Raw genomic sequence first — 26836 nt, 5'->3', positions numbered from 1 at the left:
TTGATTCCTGTGGATTGGAGCTATGGGATTTCAATTAGAAGTATCAGCCTCGTAAAGCCTGATCAAGCAGAATGATTTTAATCAAAAATAGACCTTTGGGGCATTGCTGCAATATCATAATCAGAAAGGTGATCATGGGAATGTCTAGTACTTCCTCAAAATCTTAACATCTTCTATAGAAAACTTGAGGAACTTAATCCAGAAAAAGAAGGTCAACAAGAGTGTATAGTAGAGTCGGGCTTATCATATCCGAAACCGGATCGGTTAGGATTTGATTCCTTGTGGATTGGAGCTATGGGATTTCAATTAGAAGTTTCAGCCCCGTAGAGCCTGATGTCAAGCAGAAGAATGTTTTTAAGAAAAAATAGTCCTTCGGGGCATTGGTGCAATATCATAATCAGAAAGGTGACCATAGGAATGTCTAGTACTTCGTCAAAGATTTTAACTTCTTCTATAGAAAACTTGAGCAATTTAATCCAGAAAAAGAAGGTCAACAGGAGTATATAGTAAAGATGGGTTTACCATATCCGAAGCCGATTCGGTTAGGATTTGATTCTTTGTGGATTGGAGCTATGGAATTTCAATTAGAAGTATCAGCCTCGTAGAGCCCGATGTCAAGCAGAATGTTTCTAAGCAAAAATAGACCTTCGGGGCATTGCTGCAATGTCACAATTAGAAAGGTGACCATGGGAATGTCTAGTACTTCCTTAAAAATCTCAACTTCTTCTATAGAAAACTTGGAAACTTAATCCAGAAAAAGAAAGTCAACAAGAGTATATATTATAGATGGGCTCACCATATCCGAAACTGGATCGGTTAGGATTTGATTTCTTGTGGATCGGTAGGAATTGATTCCTTATGGATCGTAGAGCCTGATGTCAAGCAGTAATATATGTCTAAGCAAAAATAGACCTTCCAGGCATTACTGCAATATCATAACTAAGAAGATGACCATGGGGGTGTCTAGTACATTTTAACTTCTTCTATTGGAAGCCTAGTGTGCTCGTGCAATAACCAACTGGAAACTTAATCCAGAGAAAAAAAGTCAACATGGGTATATAGTAGAGATGGGTTTACCATATCCGAAACCAAATCGGTTAGGATTTGACTCCACTTCAAAAAGGAGCTATATCTACTTAACAACTCCAACGACTCCGACAACTTCGAAACCTAATACTCGACACAAATGTGTTCTATAGTTTGTTGTTCATATATCTAAGGATTAATGAAGAATTTGGCAACCATTTACACAGTTCAAATATTTTTGTTCATTTTATTATAAGAAATTACTATTTTCAGCATTTAACATTCATGAGGGAGGAGTTGTATCGGCGTGATAACTCCGAAGAGAGTTACCCATCTTTAGTATATGAAAACCTTACATTCAGTGGTAAAAGTTCTTTTGGGATTTAATTGGTCATTAGAAGTAAATTAAGGCTATTTATTTATGAGCCATATCATGTGATTAACAGGCAGTATAAAATTTGTATATAAATTAGAAATTTCAATCATATTCGAAATGCAATTGGAGAATAGGGCAGAGGCATGATCAATGCTATACACAAAAGAATTGTGTTGAAGGTTATTTAGAAGTATCAACATATGCCAATATATTAGAATGTTAGAAATGAATCAAACGTGCCAACAACTGATTTATGGATACAAATTTTCAAAATAAGCAAAATAGTCCTTTATAAAATAACACTTTCTCCTTCCAAAATCCCATCCTGTTCTTGTCGTCCACACAATGTTAGCAAAATAACAATCCCTTAGGCTGACCAATTTGTGGGTCCGGTTTTTCGCAGACAATCTTGCAGACAATTTAATGAAACACGTCGATTTTTGAATAATGACTGTAACGGATACGTTTGACCCACTGATTTTAATTTAAAGTAGACCCTTCGATGTGTTTCGACCGGCTTTTAAAATCATAAATTAGATAGGCAATTTGGAAGAGTGAATTATGTTGTGATCGATAATATATATAACACGGACAGAAATTGGTAATAGATTGGAAACGTGATTTACGGATATATATATATATATATATATATATATATATTTGTAATATTTTTGCAGCCCAACCGTAAAATTAAAAAAGTTTGAATTAAATAACAAAATTATCTATTCCATTAAACGTTTCGACACTTGATGTGTGTTATCATTCAGTAATCTAAAAAACATATAACATAAATACACAGTTAATGATAAATATATATATATATATAAAAGGAGGAAATTATACATACCAAACCAGGAAAAACAACAGAAAAAAATAATTATGATGTAAAATTGATTAAACACTAAATTTGTGTAAAATAATAAAATACTATCATATTAACAAACGAGAAATAGAAGGAACACCTATTGCCCTCCTATATTTAATGTTATTGATAGCAGTGCATTGTGGACACTGATCAAGGTTACAACGCAGTGTAGTCACGCACGTGTAATGAAGGAGTGGGAGAGAGTTGTGAGAAACGAAAGGGGAAAGAAAAACAGAGAAGAAATATAACGAACGAAAGATTCTAAAACTGTATTGAATTACTTCTCATGAAATTAATGATGACTTTGTAACTGTCACGACACTCTTTTTTGCACTATTTATTAAATAATAATTTTTCAAACGTTTCGAGACTAGGTTTGTCTCATCATCAGTGTATTATAATTTAAAATCTAAAATATGGATTCCTTTTACTGCATTACTAACGATCGTCGGAGTCTGAACTCTCTATCCAAGGTCATTTAGACGAGTCATGAAATATCAAAAAAGAAAGAGAAGGAATAGGGACCAGTTGAGAAATAGATGTCGCTAGGAGAAAAATATTTTTTGAAAAAAAACGGTTCGTTTATGAAAAAAATGTTTTAAATTATAGAATAGAAAAATATTTCTAGCTAATTTTGGTTGTGAATGTAGAAGTATGTGATGTGTAAGTGAAAAAGGCAGCTAGCACAAACTTATATAGATGGTTTACCCACTGCAACGCATGCCACATATGAATGTTGTTCCTTGTAAGGCGACTGAAGAACTTAATTCTCACAACTATTATAACAAAATGATTCACTTACAGTTTCCAATCTCCAAATCACAAAAGTCTTAACTCACTGCAATAAATTTCAATCAAAACTAGACAATTATTATTACTATCGCAAAATACTATTGTCATGACTAAAAGCGACTGTTCTTTGATAAAACGATGCATTTGCCCTAAATACGATGCCCCAACCATATTGCGAATTATTTGTTCTGAAAGATAATCCAAAGCAATTACGATAACGACACACATCACACTCTAATTACGAGATATATGTGGATAGTGCAAACTAATTAGAAAATCGTAAATGAAAACGACACTGATTTAGGAAAAAAAAAATTAAACCAAAAAAACTGAATTTTTGAACAGCCATTAGTACTTAACAATTTAGTAAAATGTTGAGATGGTCATACTCTTTATTCATTCAGAAAGCAACCTGACCATTCGCCAATCTGTATTTAATATATTTTTATTATTAAAATTTTTCTAATACTGATGGTTAATTAGATCTAGCAATACTCTGAAAGGCTATGAAAACATATTTTAGTTCAATATTTTCACTACTGCTTCATTTCAAGCTGGCTCAGGTGGGTCAAATGAGGAATCTGTAGGTTTCAGAGCCAGAGGAATAAAATATTTCTATTTTTTATATGTTTTTCTTTATAATAAATTCTAATTATAATTGCATTACGCTTCTGTCTATTTGTTATAAAATATTTAATTATATTTTGTATTGATTCGATTAAGTTGTTATGGTAATTCATGTTATTAACTTTGTTGTAAATAAAATGCTGATTACTTTGGCGTTTTGTTATTTCTATAAGGCATTCATAGAAGTAGAAAATCAAACTGTATATGTAAGTTATAATTAAAATTTAATTATTATAATCGAACTTGTAACTAGGTGTAAGTGTAATAAATAAGAATTGAGTATATTTATTTAGATAAAATGTTCAATTGTGAAATTAGTAAATCATATTTTCTGAAGAAAGCTACAAAAGTCTGCTTCGGAAAGTTACAAATATTCTATACTAAATATCAAAATATGAAAAAATAAGAATGAAGAAATAAAAGAAGATAGAAGTTAGAATGAAGAATAAAAGAAGAGAAGATAGAAGAGTTGAATAGAATAGGAAGTTAGAAGATCAAATGAGATTAGAAGAAGTAAGTTGTAAAGAAATATAAATAAATAAAAATGAAGAAATAAGAGAAGATAAGAGTTGAATAGAATTAGAAGTTAGAATATAAATCGAGATTAACTTATAGAATATAGGAGTTGAATAGAATTAAAAGTTAGAAGATAAAATCATATTAGAAGAAGTAAGTTATAATAGAAATATGAAGAAATAAGAATGAAGAAATAAAAGAAGATAGGAGATGAATAAAATTAGAAGTTAGAAGATAAAACAAAATTAGAAATAGGTTGGAAAAGACAATATATATATATATATATATATATATATATATATATATATATAGTGCGTGTGTGTATATCTATATATATATAGATATATCAGGAGTGAAATACATAATTATTTTTATGTATATTTTTACATAGCAATACTTATTAATTTGTAGTCTGGTAATTACATTATAATATCAGTTGAGTATTTATGAAATTAAATTGTTCAAAAATTAAGGGTCGCAAATTGAGTGGAGAGGGGGTTACAAAAAGGTTGGAAACCACTGAACTACTGGCTAAAAGGATTCAAATATCAATTATCATTTATCATTTATCACTTACCGCTTGTTGTCCACTGAAGAAATTTTCCTTCGATTTCTGATAAATCCTCCAAACTGTTTCCAGTAAAACCTGGAAACAGTTATCAAAGGAGACCACTACAAGCACAAAATTTTATTTACCATAGTCATAATGATAATAAATAAAAGGCACTTTATCCGAATCACATGTCTTCTCACAAACGTTTAACTACTTTAGTCAATTCGGTGTATCACTTTCATTTAGCACCGAACACATCAACAACTTCCTACATATGTGGACACAAATGGTAAATAGAAAATTTAACTTTAAAATTAAAATTTTAATTCAGTAATACTTGTACTTGTAACATTTGATGTTTATTTCATTGATAAGAATAATACAAAAAACATAAAATGGCAATTGATGATTATATTGAAGAAACTGATTTATTAAAGCCCGAAGAATAAATGAAAAGAAAAGCAAGAGCAGAATTGGAGATCAGATTTAGAAGAAAAGAAGAATGAAGAAAATCGAATATGAAAGAGAATAAGAATAAAGAAGATCGGATATGGAAGAGAAGAAGAATGAAGAAGATCGGATATGGAAGAGAAAAAGAATCAGGAAGATCGGATATGGAAGAGAAGAAGAATCAAGAAGATCGGATATGGAAGAGAAGAAGAATCAAGAAGTAAATGAAGTGGTAAATATAGGTGAATAGTAAATATGAAACACGTTTTTTTATTTTAACCCGAACTAGGGACTATAAAATTATTAACACGTTAATCGCCACGATAGTATCAGAAAAATTTTCCCATGGGCCATGGTAAATTTATTACATGATTTAGTCAAAAAATGTATCCTAAAGTAGTTTTCCTCTCATTTTCAAAATGTAATTAATTAAATTAATTATATTAATTTAACTTAATACATTAAGATACAAGTTAAATATGTAAATTTAGTTTTTATCAAGAAACAATGACCTAAATCAAATGGCAATTTTGTTTTCAATCTTGATTTACAAATGTTAATTGAAGTTACAAGTGTTTTTGATAACAAAAAAATGTGATATAAATTCATAGATAAAACTTGCAGGTAAAATTTTTATGCTTATCAATTCCTAATATTCTTTAAATTTCTCAAACAAAATGGTTATATAAAATACAACACATTCAATCAATATAATAATCAATACATCTATTGAAGCTCTGATATTAGAGCTCGAAGAAGAAAATGAAAAGAGAAGCAAGATTAGAATTGGAGAAGATCGGATTTAGAAGAAGAGAAGAATCAAGAAGATCGGATATAGAAGAGAAGAAGAATGAAGAAATCAGTTGTAAAAAGAAAGAAAAGTCAGAATACAATATATAATATATATATTCTATTCGAACTTTTCTTTTTCTTTACAACTGATCTTGTTGATTCTTCTTTCCTATTCTATCCAAGAATATATATATATATATATATATATATATATATAAATATATATAATTATTGAAGTGCACTTCAGGCTATTTTGAAACTATTTATTATAATGGTGAAAGAAAGACGGAAGAGTTTCTGGCGATATTGCATAATAAAATATACAATTGCCGAAAAGAATTCATAAACTTTAGTTGTATATCAGTACAAAATTTTAGTTTGTCCTTCAATAATTCAAAGGTTCAATTCAGTACCAAATTTTAATTTGTACTTCAATACTACAAAGGTATAAATACTATTCAATACAATAGTAACGATAGGATTCAATTCAATACAAAATTTTCGTTTGTAATTGAATTTTTCGAAGGTTAAAATTTTAATTCAAGGAAAGTTTACTAATGTACTATTTTTTAGTGAATGCTTGTTTTAGTAATTCAAATGTAAAAGGTGAATTCCTTCAAACTATAAAGTAATTACTGTAAGTAATTTAAGAAAATTGTGCAATTGACTTGATAAATACATGAAGAATTAGTCTGGTATAATAAGTTCATAAATTTTAATTGTACTTCAATACAAAATTTTAGTTTGTACTCCAATACTTCAAAGATAGAATGAAGTTCAATATAATACAAAGATTCAATTCAAAATAAAATTTTAATTTGTACTTCAATATTTCAGAGGATAAATTAATTAAAGGAAACTATACAAGTGTACTATTTTGACTTTAAAACATGTTTAATTTCAGTAATTCAAAGGTAAAAGGAGAATTGTTTCAAAGTGTAAATAATATGAGAAAATTGTACAAATGACTGGGTAAAATAAATTCATAAATTTTAGTAGTATGTACTTCAATACAAAATTTTAGTTTGTATACTTCAAAGGTTTAATAGAATCCAATACAATACAAAGGGTCAATTCATACAAAATCTTAGTTTGTACTTGAATTATTCATAGGTTAAAAGTTTAATTTAAGGAAAGTATACAAATGTACTATTTTTTAATAAATGTTTACTTAATAACATTAATAATTTCAGTAATTCAATGGGAGAAAGAGATTTTTTTCAAAGTGTAAATGATTTAAGAAAATTGTACAATTGTTTCCGGATTTACAGAATGAATTTTCATGAAATGTCATAAACAATGAATTTGTTAAATAGAATGAGGCGATTTATATAACCTTTTGTTCAATAAATTAGAATATTACAAAGGTATTAAAGAGAATTGAACTGAAGAATATTGAAAAAATGTTTGCTGTATACAAAACTGTATAAAATGAGGAGATAAGTTTCTTTTCCGAAGGAAATAAATATCCTGTGACAATTTTGCAAACTTCCGCCTTCATGAATATAGCCGAAAAGTTTGAAGCATTATAAAATGTATATATAACATTTTTTTCGTAAAATAGTAAAAATGCACTATCAAAACCCGATAAAAAATTTCTAACCGGAAAAATGTATTCTGAATCTATAAATATTTTGCAAATTATAATATCCGCGGTGCATGGACGCAGTTAAAGCTTATTCATACAGATAGCAATGTACATATGTGTATTTAAATACAAAATGATAACATTTCTGATATTTGTATAGAGGTCACTTTCAAAGACCACATATAGTGCTAAATAAACGTTTTGAGTATATTGTTTCATGTCCGCTCGATTTTATAAAAATTAATTTAATAAAAATAAACACCGTCACTAAATATTAAACAAGAAATAAGTATTTTTTCAAATTTTGTTACAAGCACTTAGTATTATTTTTCTCACATATATTTTCTCACTTTCAGCGTATTAGTATCCATTCACACGCACTTTACAATAATGAACCACTGACACTGCACCTTTTAATTATTTAATATACATTTTACATATGCACGGTGATAATAAAATGTCTTGCACAATTACCATCAATTTTTAACATCATAATAAAAAAATCTATTATTAAACACTCGAAATAAACAAATATGATTTAAAATTCAGTTAAATTCAACAAGTTAACTACGTTTTCGGTATTCGAGCAATAGAAGACAAGAGACAAGAGACGTGATGCACATAAAGCACTCACTAAATACCGAAGGTGCTCGAGAACCGACGAAAGATTACGATTCAAAACACATGGACAAGAAAGACACGTGGTCTCATAGTGGGGGGCATAGGCAGCCGGTGTCAAGGAATATTCGAAATAAATAAATTATTCGGGGATAACAAGAAACTGGCAAAAGTATCGAAAAATGGGATTAAAATTTAAAATCGATAAGGATAACGTTCACAATAATTTTTTTTTAAAAAAACTTGTTGGTTTTTTATTACTTTTAGATTCCTTGTGTCAAGCCAACACAACAATATATACATGATTAATAAAATGATCATAATATTAATTTTTTTATTTTATTTTGACATAGAAACCAAAATAGATCATTTACAAATTTAATTAATTTATCATACTTTTATATGATACTAAAAAGTACATATCTGAATAAAATCAATCAATTTATTTTTATTTCTTAATTTTTTAGTATGACAGATTAATTAAATATTTATAACATTTAGTAATCTTTGAAATATAGATTTTTTTAATAAAAAAGGTCTAATTGACATTTGAAATTTTTATTCAATAATATATAATGCTTAGATTGAATTTAAATACAATATATATTTTATAGTATATCCAGAACAGTATTGTAATATATTGATTGACTTGAATATTAAAAAAAATGTAGTCCGATCATATTTACAATGTGAAACCATTGTTATACTAATAATCACTACAAAATAATGTTTTTATTTCATATTGAGATCTATTGTATTGTATATTTAATAGAGTGCAATTGCACTTGGCGAATGTACAGTTTCATATATGAATTCGATCACTTCTGTTAATATTTTCTAGCAAGAGTTAGAATCTTTTAAAAGATATGTAGTTCATTAATTCAAAATTATTTCACTTCTTTTAGCAGTATAATCTATTTACAAAAATTTAAAACACGCAGAAATTGAAATAACATGAACTGCCATATATAAATATAATAATTAATGACATTCAATAAACGAGCATTGTTTTTACACATATTGCTTCAAAATTGTTTAACACAAATATTACAATATTACTTTATGAGCTTTAAAAACATTTATAGTTTGTTAAAATATTCGCACATATAGAGATCATATAAAATCGATTATTCAAAATATTATGATTACAACATTATCATAGGCATAACTAGGCATCACAATAATTGGAAAATTGCACATATTTATTAATAAATTTCATTTTTAATTAAATTGAAAGCTTTTGATCTCAAAAAAATTAAGATATACATTTCACATTATGCCTAGCTTACCAGTAGCTAAAATGTGTAGGTAAAACAACAAATTATACAATTAAATTAATAAATTGATTACAAACATGGAAAGCATATTATTATTTGCACAATAAATAAATTCAACACTTATTTAATAAATGTTGATTGTAATATATGTAGTGAAAGAGATCATAATTTATTCGTAACACCTATTTTTGAAATGTAAGTGTCCTATTGTTTATAAAGATTTCTAAATAATCAATATATGCACACACAAACTAAGAATTGAAAAATATTTGAACTAATTTTCTTTGTTTTAAGTACATATTTCAATATGGACATTGTTAATGATTTCACTAAAAAGTAAATATGCTGTTTATATTGTCTTCAGTGTATAACTATGGCATTTTACATATATATAAATTATATATAAATAATGTATGCTGTTTGTCTAGCATTAAATTGTATTTACAATAGTATTTGAACCCTTAAACCCATCGTTCTATAAAAAATATGTCCAAATCAAAATTCTTAGAAGATATACACTTATATTAAATTCATGTTAATAAAACAACTAGCGCTAATAACAACTGTAAAGATTATAATACAATCAAATACACTACATCCGTGTACTATTAACAATTGTTAAACATTCATAAATAACAAGAACTTTCTGATGCTTCCTGACTAATGATTTTGATATGTGTGCGAATAAACATTTAGCATTCTCAGAACATTCATCAAAATCTGTATTTTAACTGGATTTGTTCGCATAATGAATTTTGTATTCAGTACAAAAATTGAAAACACTATCTTATAGAATGTTGCAACAGATTTTTTGCTCAAATTGGAAGAAACATATTCATAAAAAAGAACCAATAAGTATAACAATAGATATTTAGTTTAAATTTATTAATACTTGAATAATCAATAATTAATTCATTAGATTTATTTATAAAGTGCTTTTCTAAACATGTGATACAAAGTAATGCAACAACATATATGTTTTCTCCAATAGTAAATATTTTTTGATGAATGAAAGTACATTACAGAATTCATTTATCTTGCTGCTGATTTATTTTTAAATCTTCTAACCAATATGAGCAATTTTAGTAACATTTTATGAGATAGAAATAATGTCATTTATTTAAGACTACATCATAAGAGTACATGCAAAAATTTCAAAACATTCATCACTACACAGAATGAACCTTTATAATACATACATATCTTAAGAACTTATTTTAAAATAAGTTTAATAGTTTCAATAATCATGAAATAAAATTACTCTTTTATAAAAATGAATTGAATGAATGAAAATAACCATAAACATTTATACTTGAATGTTAATACTTTAAAAATATACTGTTGAAATACATGATGTAAATGATAAATACTATAGTTTCAATTTTTCGTTTGCTAAATCTAATACAAGGACACTGACTGTGTTTCAATACATTTAGAATTCAAAACTAGATACATAGATATGTTACTAATAATTAAAATCATTTTTATGTATATATTCAATTACAGATAATAAAATGCATTTAAAGAGAAATATTTTGAGTTTAACATAAAACAAAAATGATAGAAAGAATTATTCTTATATATCTCAATGCACACATGTTTGTACTAGATTCGTTTTGGCAATATCAGGTCATTGTTTAAAACCCGATTTAAAAATAATTATGGCATAAGTAGACAAATCACATATCTACCAATTTCAAACATGTAATATTACCAATTACTTATTATATATTCTTACCTTCATCCCAATTAACATAAATAATAATTTGTTCCTTAAAATAACTACATTTCACCGTTTTTATGTTTGTAATAGAGGGTTTCTTCAAAAATATATTTCTTCAATGTTTCTTTTGGTAGATCATCTAATTCCATGGCAAATTTGAATGGTTCCTCTGCAACAGGCTGCAACAGCATAATTGGTTATTAAAACACGTAACTTAATCAATACAATAATAATTGAATTACCTCATCAGCTGGATCATAATATTGCTCCAGATAGGGATGCGCTAAGGCTTCTTCCACTGTTATTCTTTGATGTGGATTAAAGGTTAACATCTTATCTAACAAATCTAATGCCTTGGGATCAGCATTAGGAAATAATTTTAGCCACGGTAATTTGGGTTTAAATGGTAGTGATTGCAAATAACTTCGGGCCTGGAATATTCAAAAATTGATTTATTAGGTGAATACAAATATAAATCTTACTAGTTACTATAATGATTAATATTTACCTTTTCATTTATGATACTTTCCAGATCATGTTCAGAAGGGGATCCAAGAACTCCTAAAATGTGGTTCAATTGATCGAGGTAATGTTTTCCAGGAAATATTGGTCTATTATTCAACATTTCAGCTAAAATGCATCCAACAGACCAAATATCAATAGATTTAGTATACCCCTGAAAAACAAAAATGATAAGTATGTTAAATTATATACCAAATCATTCATAATTGTAATAATACCTTAGAATTTAACATAATTTCTGGTGCTCTATACCATCTTGTAGCAACATATTCTGTCAAAAACCCAGTGTGATCATGTTCTGGATCTGCAACACGTGCTAGACCAAAATCACAAATCTGCAACATTTAACAAAAATTAGTATTTCATAAAATATACTTTCTATTAGTATTTATTATAATTACCTTAAGATCACAAGTAGTATTTAATAAAAGATTGGATGGCTTCAAATCTCTGTGCAATACATTTGCTGAATGTATGTATTTCAAACCCCTTAAGATTTGATACAAAAAATAACAAATGTGATCATTGCTTAGTCTCTGTAAGAAGATACAAATGAATTAATACAATTCATTAGTCATTTCCAATCAATCAATTTTTATTCACCTGTGTTTTAAGCAATTTGTAAAGATCTGTTTCCATCAAGCATTGTACAATGTACACATCTTTCATATGATCAATGCTAGGAGTTCTTAAGATGTCACGAATATCTATTATCTATAAAAATAAAATAGAATATGTAATTAAATATTCAATTTATCTATTATCATAATACAAAAACTAATTAAACATACATTTTCATGTTTGAATCTGGTCAGAATCTTGATTTCTCTTAAGGTACGTTGACAATAAGTTTGATGCTCAAAAGGTGATATCTTTTTGATGGCAACTTTGCTTTTGGTCACACTATCGTAAGCAGAACTATAAAAAGAAAGTTGTGAAGTGATATATAACAAGCATAAATGATATGAAGATAATTATTATATCACTAGAGTTTATTAATTAATTAAATCCATATAAATTTGTGTGCAGATATTAATTTGGTATATCATGTTTTTCTGGCTCAACTCATGAGGAACCTATACATTGAGCTTCTTTTTGCAGCCAGCTTTGTTTGAATAATTTAAAACAGTTTTCTGGTCAATGACTAGCTCACTATCAATAATTTGATTTTGATAATGTACCTTCACCATAAACAGCACAAATTTGTTCGCAGGCCTGTAAAGCATTCTTACCTTGATTATAACAATATTGCAAAATATAGCGCAATTTTTCATTATTTTTCTTCCTTTTTAAAGAAAATAACTTTCCAACCACAGCACCAATTTCAATGTTTATGATCTAAAAGAATTCTTCAAGTGTCACCTTTTAAAAGAACGTTTTGTATCGTTGCTGCGATTTATAGTTTTTAAGTTATTTTCAACCAAAGGTAAAAGAAGAGTATTTGTTTGCAACTAATGACGTCTATCATATTATTTACTCTGAATTGCTGATAAGTGTTTATGTAGGTATGCAATACAACTTACAGCATGGGTTATCTTACACTAATCAGATTATCAAGAGGCTAATTGTTTTCGCAATAAATGATTTGCGTTGCAGAAATTGCAATTGAAATTTAACAAAATTTATGTCATATCAAGAAAACTTGTTTAAATTGCATAGGTACTTACACAACCATTCCATATGCTCCTTCTCCTATATAGGTAAGATTAGTGTATCTAGGTCCAACCTCAAAAACTTGTCCCCGTACAATTTCAGCATTTTCACTTGTTACAACTGCGGCTTCTGCCATTTTTCTAGGTTGACAAAAAAAATATTTCTTACAAAACTTGCACTAAACTCGCTAGAATAAACACAACATCTGACAAAAAGTATCACATAAGACGAATAAATTAAAATCGACTAGAAGTCGTGAATGCACTATGTAACTATCACAGATTTTAATTTCACAAATCACAATTCAGCAATATGTGACAAGAGGGTTTTCAAGAAATCATAGCTCGTGTAGACTTGATATTATGATTATTTACATTATATGTTTAAATAAATTAATGCATCGGCAAAATTATTAATTAACTCATGCACAATAATATAACGCACGCTAATTAAGTTAATGTGATCTTTAAAATATAATCATTAATCACCGTTGATAAATTATAATCACAATCACATAATGGAGATAAGCAGAATTGTCAAACCCAACTCCGCAGTGTTGCCCGAAACATATGAAATAAACCACCTAGAGATAAAATATAAATGACGTTAGCTGTCAACCAGCCACACCTGAACAACTAATCTCTAGAAACTTGTTCAACCCTAATTTTCATGCGCTGTGAAGTTATTGCTAAATGCAGCTGTCATAAACTTTGGTCAATAGTGTAGTCTACGCTATTTTTATTTGACAGCAAATATCAACAAATGATATAAAAACACTAATTATTTATATTTGTAATTGAAATATTATATTTCTTACAATGAAAATAAAACATATCATATTTGGTTTCGCAGCTCTTTTAAGCTTTTTATGCTCTTTTTATTCAGCTGTATGTTTGCTATTATTTTTGTCTTCATCTAAAGAAGACAAAAACAGTAACAAAAATTCTACTGCTCATTTAGAACATGATTTATTGGAGGCAGTATATTCTTTAATTAAAGATTATGCTTTATTAGCTCTTTTTATAATTCAACACTCATGTATGGCAAGTTCAACTTACAAAAAGTTTATTGAACGTATTAACCTAGGGGTTATAGAAAGAAGTATTTATAACTTTGCAACATCTTTATGTATATTAGTAAGTAATACTAGATTTTAAAAATAATAATTGAAGTATTTGCACGATCACAACTATATATAACACAACTTTTTTATTATTGATACTACATTATGATTTTATTGTTTTAATAATATATTTTTATTTAGTTATTGATTAATCAATGGAAATATGTTAACACCTATAAATTATGGGACCTGCCAACTGAATCGTATCCAATTATAAATTCTGGAATTTTTATTTTCCATTTAATTTCATGGTCTGTGATTTATGGTGGCAGTTTATTGATGGATACTCCAGAAATATTTGGAATCAAACAAGTAAGAGATTGGAAATTAAGCAAGTAATTAATTTTCTAAATAACTAACTACATATTTAATGTTCTCAGGTAATTTATGATGTCAAAGGTTTATCTTGCCCAATAGCTTATAAATCAAGAGAGTTAAGAAGACTTTATCAGCATATGCGTCATCCTTCATTTATAGCTTTGTTTGTTATATTTTGGTGTACACCAGTGATGAGGTTTGTTAACAATATCAATATGCTTCAAACTGCACTTATAAATGTCCTTAATAATATAAATTGCAATATATGTATAACACATTTGGTTTTACCATCATTGCTATATATTTGTTGAATATAATTAATTTTAATAAATAAATTTTCTATAGTCTCGATAGACTACTGCTTGCCTCAATGTGGAGTCTGTATATGCTTCTTGGATGGAGAACAGACAGTTTTGATGTGGATTATCAAAAGGATCAATTAGATAGAAAACGACATGAATTACATAGACTTTTGCAAGAAAACAATTAATTTATTAAGCAAAAACAACTAATTTGCCATTTTATTTATTATTTTAAAAAAGTTTTTATGTGCATTATTATTGAAACATAAATTTTATATTTCTGAAATGAAAATTTAATTTGAGCTAGTTTTAAAAAAATACTTTCAGTTTTTTTTTTTGAGAAAATAATACTTTTATATTCATATAATAATAAAAATAGTGACTTCAATAAAATTTTGTGACAATAATTCTCATAGTGTTAAGTTTAGAGTTTCAGCTATATTTGATGTGCAGGTTTTGCTATTTTAAACTGAAAGTATTAATAAATTAATACTCTAAATAAGATCTTATAAGTTGTACTTATTTTTTTAGAATTTTACTAATACCTAGTTATTGGTTGCTATTATTTATATTTATGATTTATTTATTAATATCACGCTTTATATAGTATAAGATATATAGAAATATATTTTACGAATTTGGAATGTTTATATTTTGTCTTACTAAATAAATATCATGTATTGAAAGAGGTATTTTATTTTTAGTAGAAATATCGGTTATATATCTCAAAAATGGACCAAATATTATTAACATATCATTTTTTATTCATCGTAAAAATGTGATACAAAATTTTATGTTCGATTTACATATATATTTATATAAGAATTTTTGAAATGTGAGTTTAAAAGATAAAATATTTAAAAAAGTCCATTAATACTGGGGGCATTTTAAATCTTTCATTAATTTTGCCAAATTTTGTGTGAATGTTGGTTCATCCTAAATAAAGAATTTTAATTAGCCATTGATGGAATACATAATATTAATAAAATATAAAATAATATGACTCACAGCTGTTACTTGAAACTGCATCAGTATTGTGGTAGCTTCTTGCTCAGATAAATTATATTTAGAATTAATTAATATTGCCAAAGCTGTATTACAAAAAGCATTTAAATCAACCACAGCCATTTTGTAAATTGCTATTATAATATTATCAAACAAAATATTATGTTGTTCATTCAACAGAGATTGTAGAAGAGCCGATAAGAAATGTGGAAGAAGTGAACTTCTAAAAAATGGCTGCAATGTAAAAAATTATTACAGTTACTGAATTTAAATTAAAATAAATTTATAGATTGAAATTTGTACAAATTATTTTATTACCTTATGATATATCATCCATTTGTAATTTAAGCATTCTAAACTTTGCAAACAAGTACCAAATACGGTTAAATCTCCATTTAATAAGCATTGTCCATAAGACAGAAGCATAGCTTGGAGTTGGTTTACATTATTTAATTCTTCCATCCCTTCTGCTTGGACTGGAGAATTTCCCATTAAAATTTGGGATTTGTAAAAATATTGCCACCTATGTTGTAAAATTCTAAAAATATTCAAATAATGTAACTGATAGTTTTTAGTTAAATCTTATGAAGAGTCAGGATCAACTTACGCATCAAATAATGAAAGCAATGAAAGATTTGCATCATGTGCTTCATCAGAATTACTAGAACTTAACATGGGTAATATGTTATCTATAGCTAAATTTATAATATTTGGTAAAAAGCCCTTAAATGCATGTCCTGGCAGTAGCACAACCAATTTTAAAATTTGCAGTAATTTATCAACAGTATATAATTGGATCTTGGACAATTGTTCTCTAAGAAAAAAAAAATTTCATTAGTAATAATAATTATTACAATCTCCTTCTCGATTTGCAAACCTTTTCACAGCATTCATGAAACCGTTTACAGCTAATCCAGTAAATTGAGCACCTAGTTGATGTTGCAAAACCATCAGAGCAGTTAGAAAAAATGATACAATCGCTTCACCTAAAGGTCCAGACAAACCTTGCTGATCAATATACTTGAGAGCAAGTTCCATTAAAGGCTGAAAATATAATTTCATATGGTTTAATTCACATTAGTGAAGTAACTAGTAAATATTTAATTTAAAATCAATCATATTTTTTACCTCATAAGCACATTTAAGCATATTTTTAACAGTTGAAGAGTTATCTTCATAATTTTTTAAAACACCTTCTTGCACTCTCAATACTATACTAGCATTTTCATACATCTCTTCGTGCTTTAAATTTATGTTATCATGAGCTAATCTTAAAAAATTTACACTCATATTTCTTGTGTAATTATTTAATTGCAAACTTCGTTCGGGCCAGTTTTGATTACCAGCTCCATGACATGGCAAAACCAAATTATTTATAATGCACTGATGTAATGTAATCACAATCTAAAAACATATTTTAAAATATTGAATAGTTGAATTCAAAAATGAGTTAATAATAAATGAGGTTTATCTCACCTTTTCATCTAATGGTTTATTGAACAACTGTGGTACAAGTTCTGTACTTATCAGATTTTGTGGTCTCAAAATTTTGCTTATATTTAATAGTAACGTTGCGCAAGCTTCATCTAAAAAAATATCTCTGGAAACATTTTGTTGCATTGCATTTCTCATATCACAAAATTTGTTTGTAAGTGGTTGGATTGCGCATTGTGTTAATTCAACTTGAGCACATATTTGAGTTTGCGTAATCCAGGGAGTGTAGGATGATAAAAGTAATAATAAATGACCATGTCTGAAATTTAATTAGAAACTATTTAGATGCAAAATAATAGATATTGGGGTTAATTCAAATATTTTAAATTCATTATTATTTATTTATTATCGTAGGGCCAAGATCTTTGGAGCTACAACAATAAAAGAAAGTGCTAAGTATTCATTCCTATTTATAATGAAATAAATTTTATGTTAACAAATATTGTTAATTTAAAACATTACTTACACATGTTGAAGATTTGAGTGAATTTGAGCTGAATTACACTTGACATTATATAATTCATGCTTATTAGAATATTGGCAGGCTTCAATAGTTTTGGCAATAATTAAATGCACTAATTGTTGAATATTGGAATCATTGCAAGATTCTGTGGAAATCAAATATGCAACATTACATGAAGTTTAAAAGAATTAAAAAGCTTAATATCATGACAAATATACCTAAAATAATACTAGCTAATCTACTTATACACTGGCTTAGTGTTGAAAGATCTTGTAAAATATTTAAAACATGTTTTAGTTCACATTCTTGTATACATAATTGCTTTTCCGTATTGATAGCACTATTTATTTGTGTATAAATGTTTAATAAATTTTTCCAGGGGTCAATCTACAAAGTAAGAAAATAGGTTTATAAACATAAATCAGCAAATAATAATAAAACAATATATTATTAGATACTGACCGTCATAGTTAAAATTTGATAAGGATAAAATTCAGCTATTTTTGAGATCAATTCAAAACTTTGCTTTAAGTAATGTTGCCAGTCTGATTGTAGCTGTAAATAGTTTAAAGTAATTAATAAATATGCATGAATAACATTTAAATTATTAACTTACATCATCGTCTAAAGTCTCTTTATCAATTGAAGAAAGAAATTCTCCACTAGATGAAAATATGATATTATTAAAACAACTTGCTGCTATACTTAGAATAGCATTCTTGAAACTATAACAAAAATTATTCATGATCATACAGGAACAGCGATTATATATTGATTTTATATGGAATGATTAAATTACCTATCAATACTAGTATTTATATTGAAATCCAATAAAATGCACCATACTTCCAAACAGCCCATATAACAATCTACACTTTGTTTATTTACAACAAAGGTGTAATGAAATAATAATGACATAAATTGAAGAGAATCAAAAGTTGGTTCTGATAATAATCTACTAAAATGTTGAATCACAAACGTTTTAATCAGTTCTGTAGTCTTTTCTAAGTAACTGAAAAAATATCACAACAATGAATACATAATAATAATTGTAACAGTACCCAAGTTAAATATTTTTAAACATTTATACCTATCTGTTAAACCAATGCAGTTATTGGTTTGTTTATTTGCATAATTTATTCGGCATATCAGTCTCATTATTTGACCACATAGAAGTGTTGATAATCCTGCAAATGCACATTTTCTATACAGAATTTCTGTAATAGCAGACAGTGCAACAATACTAATTGTTTCTGAATTTTGTAAGGTGACATCGGCTAATGCAAACAAAATATTTAGTAAATCTGAACTCACATATTCTGAGAGTTCCACCCAAGAAAATAAATGTTGCACCGTGCACAGTAATTCAAAACAAAGTTCTCTAAAATATAAAAAATTGTAGATATTATAGCAAGCAAATTATATATTAGTTCTATTTGAAGGTTATCCAAATTACCTAACACTATTGTCATCAACAGACATAATATTTCTTAACACAGCCTCATTTAAAACATGTTCTTTTGGAGAAGATGGCGGGGTATTTCCAATTGACCATTTATTCATAATTGATTGAAGTAATTCTGTAATAAACAATGCATTTTGTATGGAAACATTTAATTGGGTTTGTTAAATTATACTTACGTGTAATTATTGTAAAAACATCATCTAAATTTCCATTTAAACTTGTGACTAATTGCTGTTTTCGATTTGAATTGATGTCATTTCTTGTTATAATTTCTTCGCATGTAACATGGAATAGAACTATTCCTAAATGGCAGTGTGTGGATTTGACCATCTAAATTAGAAAAAAGTATTTTATAGTATTTAAGTATTTTAAATTTTGTAAATATTGTTATTTAAGTCACTTATATTATATTACTTACATCCATAATTTTTTGAAAATACTCTTGCCATCCTAAGGGAAATTCACGCTTTATAATATCAGTTAATAATTTTGCTAATTTGTTTGTTTGATATCTTTGTGTGGTACAATTTAACTTTGATTTAATATTTTTCCATAAGAAGTCTTTTATCAACAATCTGTCATTATTCTCCAAAGTGAACCACCTTTTTGTAATAACATCCTGAATAAAGTAGAAGTCAATACATTTTTTACTCAAAAGTTTAATTGCAGTAGGTAATAAAATAATTAAAACTGTAAGACATTACCTCGATAATATTTATTCCAAACATCCATACATGAATGTGATTATTTTGTGTCAAATTGCACAAACAAAGCTTCCAAGATGAACTATCTTGCTTAAATGCTTCCAATTGTACCTCAATATCATGTTTTCTACTGTTAGAAGTGGTTCCTGCATAAAACTCATTTATCAACTCTTCAATAATGGACAAGTTGTTGGTACCCTTATTAAACAAAGAAAAAAATTAATGACAAGAATCAAATTTGATTCATATATATGATAATTGCCCACCATTGCAGATACAAAAATATTGTTAAAATATCTGAAAAAATGATCATGAAAGATTATTCAGAACATTAAAAACATATTATAATCAATTTATAAATACTTTTGATCATATTTTTTAAAAAGAATCAGTACAAACGTCCGGTTTCTCAATTTGTTGACATTTTATCGTTTTCCCACTGACGTTTGACGCATGTTCGATGACGTACCACACGCGGTGCCGCCTCTGCAAATAAATTGCCACAAACCTTGGGAAAAAGTGTTGCCATACTTAGCAAAAAGAATTGAGGTGCAGCGCGAAATTTAAAAGGATTTCTCGAATTGTAACAGACTTTTGTATACAGCTATCCTTAAAATGAATTCTTATTTAATATTTATTACTTCTAATTCCGGACTAATTTCAAATGCTTGTGTTCGATCCCAATTTTCATTTTCATATATCCATTTTCCTAGATCCTGAATATATTTCCAAGTGAAAACAGTCTTTCCCATTGATTCATCTAATTAAATAATATATGATCTTCATTAGATAAATTCTAATAAGAGTAGTTCTACGAAATATAAATTCGTTATCAGTTGGGTTGTCCCTATTTTTTTATATCTTAAATATGTTGCCCATCCCCAATCCTCATTTTTATTGATCTAAAATAAGTTTCCAAGTGAAAACAGGCTATCTCATTGCTGCATTTAATTAAATAATATATAATCACTATTAGATAAATTCTGATAAGAATAATTCTACAAAATATAAATTGGTTAACAGTTGGGTTGCCCACTCAATTTTTTTAGACCTTAAATATGTTGCTCATCCCCGATACCCATTTTTATAGATCTAAAATAAGTTTCCAAGTTAAAACAGCCTTTTCTATTGCTGCATTTAATCAAATGATATATGATCACTATTAGATAAATTCTAATAAGAATAATTCTATAAAATATAAATTGGTTAACAGTTGGGCTGCCCCCATTTTTTAGATCCTAAATATATTGCTCATCCCCCATCCCCATTTTCATAGATCTAAAATTTGTTTTCAAGTGAAAACAGCCTTTCTTATTGCTGCAAATAGTTAAATAATGTATGATTATTATTAGATTCTAATAAGAATAAATATATAAAACATAAATTGGTCAACCATCGGGTTGCCATCTGAATACAGGGCAAAAGTAGAAGTTCGAGCACAACAGCTCGTTTTCTGGTAAGTCCTGACTAACGTAACTAACATTTTTATAATTTTAAATAAGTTTTAAAATTGTCTTAATAGACAAATGTTCTTTATTGTACACCAATACCTTACCACTTTGGTCGTGGTTACTTTCCAAAAAACCACCTTCCAAAAGGTGATTATTGATGAGTATCTGATGATGATTCAATAATGGGTTATTGTAGTCGTAAATCGACTTTCCTTTATGAAAAATTGATTCAATAATTGCTGAATTTGTTTTCTCCAATGGAGAATAAATTTGTTTGCAGAAATTGCTATTCATATCTACCACCTGGGACTTTAAAATTCCCTTTGCTACCAGGAGCACTTTGCCAAAATCTGCACCAAAATCTGCGTCCAAAATGCAAAAAAATGAGGCAAAGTAAGGTACGGTGTCTTTAAGCTCAATTAAATGACTGTATTTGACAGCAATTATTAGGATTAAAGTCCATTTTCATAGAAATTGATAAACCATGACCAATATATTTTTCCCACAAATATTCCTCAAAATTAAACAGATTTATTAATCATTATATTAACACGCACTTGCAGGTAATAATATAGTGATGTGCAACTTGTTTGATCGACTATCATATACCTTTTATCTTCATGTATTTAAATTTGTACCACCTTGCACAATATATAATGAAACCAGGTAATCGTTTATCAGTTTATCAGTCGACAAACAATACCAAATTTACCTCACTTCTTGTTTCGTGTGATAGACTAATCACAAGATAAGGTGCTCTTAGTGATAAGATATCATGTAATTCTGTTCTAAATAAAATTGATTTTAGCAATGTTCGTTCGGATTGTTCTGTGCATTTCATAAAACATACTTTCTCAAGATGCATTTTTGTGCGAAAATCGTTTTATTGACTATTATTTGCAGTGTATATTGTCAGAATAATAACTCTGGAACAATTAAAGTGAAAGATATTTGTTCTATATGTACTTGCAACAATGATACGGGAGTGTTGGATTGTAATGCACGCCAAATTTTAACTGTTTTTACTGATGATGAATGGAATAAACTAATGGATGACTCCAAAACTAACATCAGTGTTGTGCAGATGCAAAATAATGAATTGACTCATTTATTACCGTTTCCTGCACTTGATATAAAAGTAAGCTTGTTTTGAAATAAATTAATATCATTAGTATACATTGTTATAACTCAGCGATTTCTAATCTGTGGGGCGCTTCTTAGGGTATTAAAAAAATCGAACCCAAAATAATATAATATCAAATGGATGTGTGTGGCTAAAGTTCTAAAGCTCACTTATATACTTTAAATAAATAATTTTAACATTGTAATTCAGTTTATCAAAACAAATTTTAGACAATGTTACAGTATTTATAATAAACTATTTGAAAACATTTGATATTCCTCGATCATTTTGTTACGGTACGAAAAGTTCCAGCAATTTGCCTTAAGGCACGATGCCATACACCACTAGTTATGTACACGTTTACATATTATTTCATATAATTTTGTAGTACATTAAATAAATTATAATGTCAGTAAATTTTGAAAAATAATTTTTAGAAAATGTATGAAAACGTTTGAAATCACTGTCTTAACTTTAGCCATTTAAATTTAAATTTAGCCAAATTAATGATCAAGGAAAATGTCCATGTTTCCAAATTAGAATGCCAAAAATTTTGGAAGAGTTCTGAAAACTCTGAACCATCAATTTCCAAAAATTTGAGAAATTTTACAGACTTTCTTATCTTGTTTTGCAATTCCCATTATCAACATTAGTTAATATCAATTGATATATTAATGACCAAACCAAATGTTCATATTTTTGCCAAACTAGAATTAAATGTACTTTGTTAGATTATGTATTTTTATTATTACCATATGATTATACCTCTACAATATTTATTAATAAAATATCCTTGATATAATTATATAAAGATTTTCATATAATGCTCATTAGCTATTATAACATTTTTGCCATATTTATGATTTAAATACAAAGTTAATCATAAATTTAAAAAATATGCAAGTTCAAAAATGTTACCTAATTTTTAAACCATAAATAATATATTGAAATATCCAACCAATATTTAATTATAAAATATCCATTAATAATGTCTATGATTAATATTATAGGTTTTAGACTTGAGTCTAAACAGAATTTTAAGAATTGAGCCAGCAACTTTCAAAAATCTCCAAAATTTGACAGAGTTGAACTTAAGTAATAACAGGTTGACATCAAAGTTTTTAATTCCATCAGTTTTTGAGGTGAGTAATTCATTAAAAAAAATCTATACTTTTGTCCAACTTTTTATTATTTTTTTGGTACAGGGTGATTATTCTCCAGATGCATATGAGCCATTAAAATCGATGAAAGTACTGAAATTGGGTAATAACATGCTACATACATTAGATCAAGATTTGTTCGAACATTTAGGATCTTTGGAAGTTTTGTCACTGGAATCAAATCCTTTTAAAGTGATAGATATACATACAGAAACTGCAATATCTGGGCTCCTACATTTGCAAGTAAGGGCATCTTTACCTTTAGTTCTACCTACTAATAATATTTACTAATATCTTCAATTTTTTTTCTTATCCAGCATTTGGATCTGAGCTACTTAGACTTGGAAACGCTTCCAAAAAATTTGCTCCATACTCCAAAAGATTTAAAAACATTAAATTTGACTGGAAATTTGTTTACAAAATTGCCGGAAAGTCTTCGATATGCCCAAAGTTTAACTTGGTTGAACTTGAATGAGAATCCAATAACATCCTTAGAAAGCGACAAGTGAGTAAAAAACAGAATTAAATCTTAAGATGATAGAAATTGTTATTCTTGCTGCCAAATGAATAAAATTGAAATTAAATGAAATGATTTATATCCTACTAAAAAGGAGATACTCAGGTTTACTCTTCTAGGATTTTGAGGGAACTCCTAAAAGTGATATATTTGATAGTCAATATAATTAAATCGCTTCTCATAGGACTCACCATGCAAAGTTCCATCAAAATCCTAGGCGAGAAAACCAGAGAATTTCCTTGTTAGCATAGAGGTTATAGACCTTAAGGAAAAACTGATACATAGCTTTTTTCCAGCATTTTTCCAACAATGTCTTCCTTGGAAGTACTTCATATGTGCTATATGAACGACCTCATCAGTATTGGTCAAAAGTCTTTGAGTGGATTGATAAAATTAAAAGAATTGCATATGAATAATAACCCACGCCTAAAATTCCTACATGAATCTGCCTTATCTAGACATGATGACCAGCCAGGATCTGAGGGAGAAGTTTGGCCACCTCTAGAATTGGTATGGAGAATTGACAAATAATTTCAGTAATAAAATAGATGATAAATTTCCTTTTTTAATATTTGCACAGCAATCAGAACTATTTGTTTGATAAGCTGTTTTGATATACATTCCTTAATCTAGTGTTTCTAGAAGGCAACCCAGGTGTTGACCATTCTGACCAACACTGTTGACCATTCTGTTTTCTGATGAGATTATATTTGATATAAGTTAATATGTGCAGTATTTTCTCAAAAGACTATTTCTACTTGATATCTTATTTTGAGATCTACAATCACCAGTGTTGAATTTTTACTATTCTGATTATGTTCCCATGAGACATTTATGTTCAAGTTAAGATTTAAATATAATTGCAATGATTCATAAATTTCAAAATAAAAACTTGAAACATTATATCGTTCTGATTAAAATTGGATAAATGGAGCAATTAAAAAATTAGCTGGTAAGCGATAACAATTCTAGGTATGTCTAATCTTATCTAAAGATTAGGTGGTATAGTCATCGCCAAAATTGGAAGAAATGAAATGAGATAAATAAATTTTGGAAAAATAAAAAATAAATTAGTAAATAATCAAATTAATTAATAAGAAGTAAAATTAAGATTTTTTTACTATGTGACTATTAAACTTTTTCCAATTTTTTTAGGTCTATTTACACAGCAACAACATAAGTACAATAGATCGTCATTTCATAGGCAGATGGGACAATTTGAAAATAGTTGATATTCGTTTTAATCATTGGTCTTGTGATTGTGAAAATCAGTGGATTGCCAGTGAATTAGTCAAACAAATCGAGGAAAAAACACCTCAACTTGTCCACGGATTACAGTAAGAATTTATTAAACAATGAACCAACTTTAGATAAAAATTAGCCTCATAGTTTTAAATATACCACCACATTCTGGTACCAAATTTTTATGTCTGCAAAAAATTTATTTTAACTATTGTTGATTATTTAAGGTGTTCAGAACCAGTGGAAATGATAGGTGAAAATTTATTAACCATTGAAAAAAAGCATACAGAAATGAGGTGTTTGGATAAATTTGGAAATAGACCTGAGCGAGATGGAGCTTTGTTAATAGGAATTCTTGTTGGTACGTATATTTTTCCAAAAAAGTTGTAAAATTGACAAATTTGTAATTAAAAGATTTATATCGATTTCAAGTAGCATTTTGCATTGAGGCAAAAACTGGCAAAAACAAACTTCCTCTTCGGGAAGTTAATAATTTATTACTCCCTTTGATAGAATCGATTAATTGATCTTTTATCTTATGAATCGATTGATTTTTGTTAGAATGATATTTGTTTACAATATATTATTGGCTCCGTCTAATATAAAAATATGATTTTATATTATGAATTTATTAAAATTTATGATTTTGGTAGGTTTAATAACAGCCTTGCCGATTTGTATAGCTGCAATTCTTTGCTATAGAAGAAGATGCGGTTTAGTCAATAGAGGTCCTGCCGATTTTTCGAGAGCATTTTACCAAAGAGCTGATATGGCCGATGATGCCATGCACATTTAAAAAAAAACTACTTTTTTATTTTTTTAAAATATTTTTTTAATTTTTTTAAATAAATTATTTTTTTATTTTATTTTTTTATTTTTTCAAAATGCATTTGTTTATTTTTTTTCAATTTCTGTTTTTTATATATTTTGAATACATAATTATGTATTAATACATACCTATAGTGTCATATATTTTTTTAAAAAACGATTAATTAATTTTCTCAAAATACATTTTTTTAAAAAAATAAATCATTTTTTTATTTTTTTAAAATACATTTGTTTATTTTTTTTTAATTCATGTTTTTTATATA

The 26836-nt window shown here is 27.5% G+C and overlaps 5 protein-coding genes across 5 annotated transcripts in view; 2 read left to right on the top strand and 3 right to left on the bottom strand.

Annotated features, from left to right (window-relative positions):
* The window catches only part of LOC113383165 (receptor-type guanylate cyclase Gyc76C-like), a 50243-nt gene extending 42259 nt beyond the window's left edge, over window positions 1-7984 (bottom strand). The window contains exons 1-2 of the mRNA XM_026621412.1: window positions 7967-7984; window positions 4780-5023 (exon numbers count right to left, since the gene is read on the bottom strand). The gene's annotated coding sequence lies outside the window, so the exon portion shown is untranslated. The remainder of the gene's footprint in view (window positions 1-4779; window positions 5024-7966) is intronic.
* Window positions 7985-11118: 3134 nt separating this feature from the next.
* On the bottom strand, window positions 11119-14006 carry LOC113382749 (mitogen-activated protein kinase ERK-A). Its single transcript, XM_026620978.1, has 9 exons — window positions 13867-14006; window positions 13393-13518; window positions 12517-12643; window positions 12329-12439; window positions 12127-12261; window positions 11944-12060; window positions 11712-11879; window positions 11446-11634; window positions 11119-11382 (listed from the first exon to the last, which is right to left on the bottom strand). The coding sequence occupies exons 2-9, from the start codon at window positions 13512-13514 to the stop codon at window positions 11263-11265; spliced, it is 1089 nt and encodes a 362-aa protein (XP_026476763.1). The 5' UTR covers window positions 13515-13518; window positions 13867-14006; the 3' UTR covers window positions 11119-11262.
* Window positions 14007-14196: 190 nt separating this feature from the next.
* On the top strand, window positions 14197-15316 carry LOC113383164 (nurim homolog). Its single transcript, XM_026621411.1, has 4 exons — window positions 14197-14514; window positions 14643-14813; window positions 14882-15015; window positions 15165-15316. Exons 1-4 carry the CDS (start codon window positions 14197-14199, stop codon window positions 15307-15309), a joined length of 768 nt encoding a protein of 255 aa, XP_026477196.1. The 3' UTR covers window positions 15310-15316.
* A 600-nt stretch (window positions 15317-15916) lies between these two features.
* Window positions 15917-20718, bottom strand: LOC113382883 (exportin-6-B-like). Its single transcript, XM_026621130.1, has 19 exons — window positions 20616-20718; window positions 20519-20549; window positions 20253-20450; window positions 19967-20167; window positions 19725-19878; window positions 19540-19663; window positions 19174-19464; window positions 18883-19095; window positions 18700-18808; window positions 18546-18638; window positions 18302-18470; window positions 18087-18228; window positions 17603-17879; window positions 17255-17530; window positions 17004-17170; window positions 16734-16940; window positions 16445-16664; window positions 16130-16360; window positions 15917-16057 (listed from the first exon to the last, which is right to left on the bottom strand). The coding sequence occupies exons 2-19, from the start codon at window positions 20519-20521 to the stop codon at window positions 15992-15994; spliced, it is 3141 nt and encodes a 1046-aa protein (XP_026476915.1). The 5' UTR covers window positions 20522-20549; window positions 20616-20718; the 3' UTR covers window positions 15917-15991.
* A 1805-nt stretch (window positions 20719-22523) lies between these two features.
* LOC113383163 (slit homolog 1 protein-like) lies at window positions 22524-26541 on the top strand. Its single transcript, XM_026621410.1, has 8 exons — window positions 22524-22841; window positions 23837-23968; window positions 24032-24229; window positions 24304-24491; window positions 24800-25013; window positions 25659-25840; window positions 25973-26106; window positions 26399-26541. Exons 1-8 carry the CDS (start codon window positions 22563-22565, stop codon window positions 26539-26541), a joined length of 1470 nt encoding a protein of 489 aa, XP_026477195.1. The 5' UTR covers window positions 22524-22562.
* Window positions 26542-26836: the final 295 nt, after the last annotated feature.

This window comes from Ctenocephalides felis, unplaced genomic scaffold, assembly GCF_003426905.1.
Source record: "Ctenocephalides felis isolate EL2017-DRISC unplaced genomic scaffold, ASM342690v1 CF-g0.4_SCAFFOLD_03570, whole genome shotgun sequence".
NCBI lineage: Eukaryota > Metazoa > Arthropoda > Insecta > Siphonaptera > Pulicidae > Ctenocephalides > Ctenocephalides felis.
The sequence above is the reverse complement of the archived record's forward strand: the minus strand, read 5'-3'. Positions and strand labels throughout refer to the sequence as shown.

Coding starts and splice junctions, on each gene's coding strand:
- LOC113382749 (XM_026620978.1), bottom strand. CDS start 13,514: ATGGCAGAAGCCGCAGTTGTAACAAGTGAAAATGCTGAAATTGTACGG. Junction 12,440..12,516: donor CCAGATTCAAACATGAAAAT/GTATGTTTAATT, acceptor TTATTTTTATAG/ATAATAGATATTCGTGACAT. Junction 11,383..11,445: donor ATTATGATCCAGCTGATGAG/GTAATTCAATTA, acceptor ATGCTGTTGCAG/CCTGTTGCAGAGGAACCATT.
- LOC113383164 (XM_026621411.1), top strand. CDS start 14,197: ATGAAAATAAAACATATCATATTTGGTTTCGCAGCTCTTTTAAGCTTT. Junction 14,515..14,642: donor CAACATCTTTATGTATATTA/GTAAGTAATACT, acceptor ATTTTTATTTAG/TTATTGATTAATCAATGGAA. Junction 15,016..15,164: donor TGGTGTACACCAGTGATGAG/GTTTGTTAACAA, acceptor AATTTTCTATAG/TCTCGATAGACTACTGCTTG.
- LOC113382883 (XM_026621130.1), bottom strand. Junction 18,471..18,545: donor ATCAAATTTTAACTATGACG/GTCAGTATCTAA, acceptor CTTACTTTGTAG/ATTGACCCCTGGAAAAATTT. Junction 16,665..16,733: donor TTGCTTTCATTATTTGATGC/GTAAGTTGATCC, acceptor GAATATTTTTAG/AATTTTACAACATAGGTGGC.
- LOC113383163 (XM_026621410.1), top strand. CDS start 22,563: ATGCATTTTTGTGCGAAAATCGTTTTATTGACTATTATTTGCAGTGTA. Junction 24,230..24,303: donor CTGGGCTCCTACATTTGCAA/GTAAGGGCATCT, acceptor TTTCTTATCCAG/CATTTGGATCTGAGCTACTT. Junction 24,492..24,799: donor ACATCCTTAGAAAGCGACAA/GTGAGTAAAAAA, acceptor GCTTTTTTCCAG/CATTTTTCCAACAATGTCTT.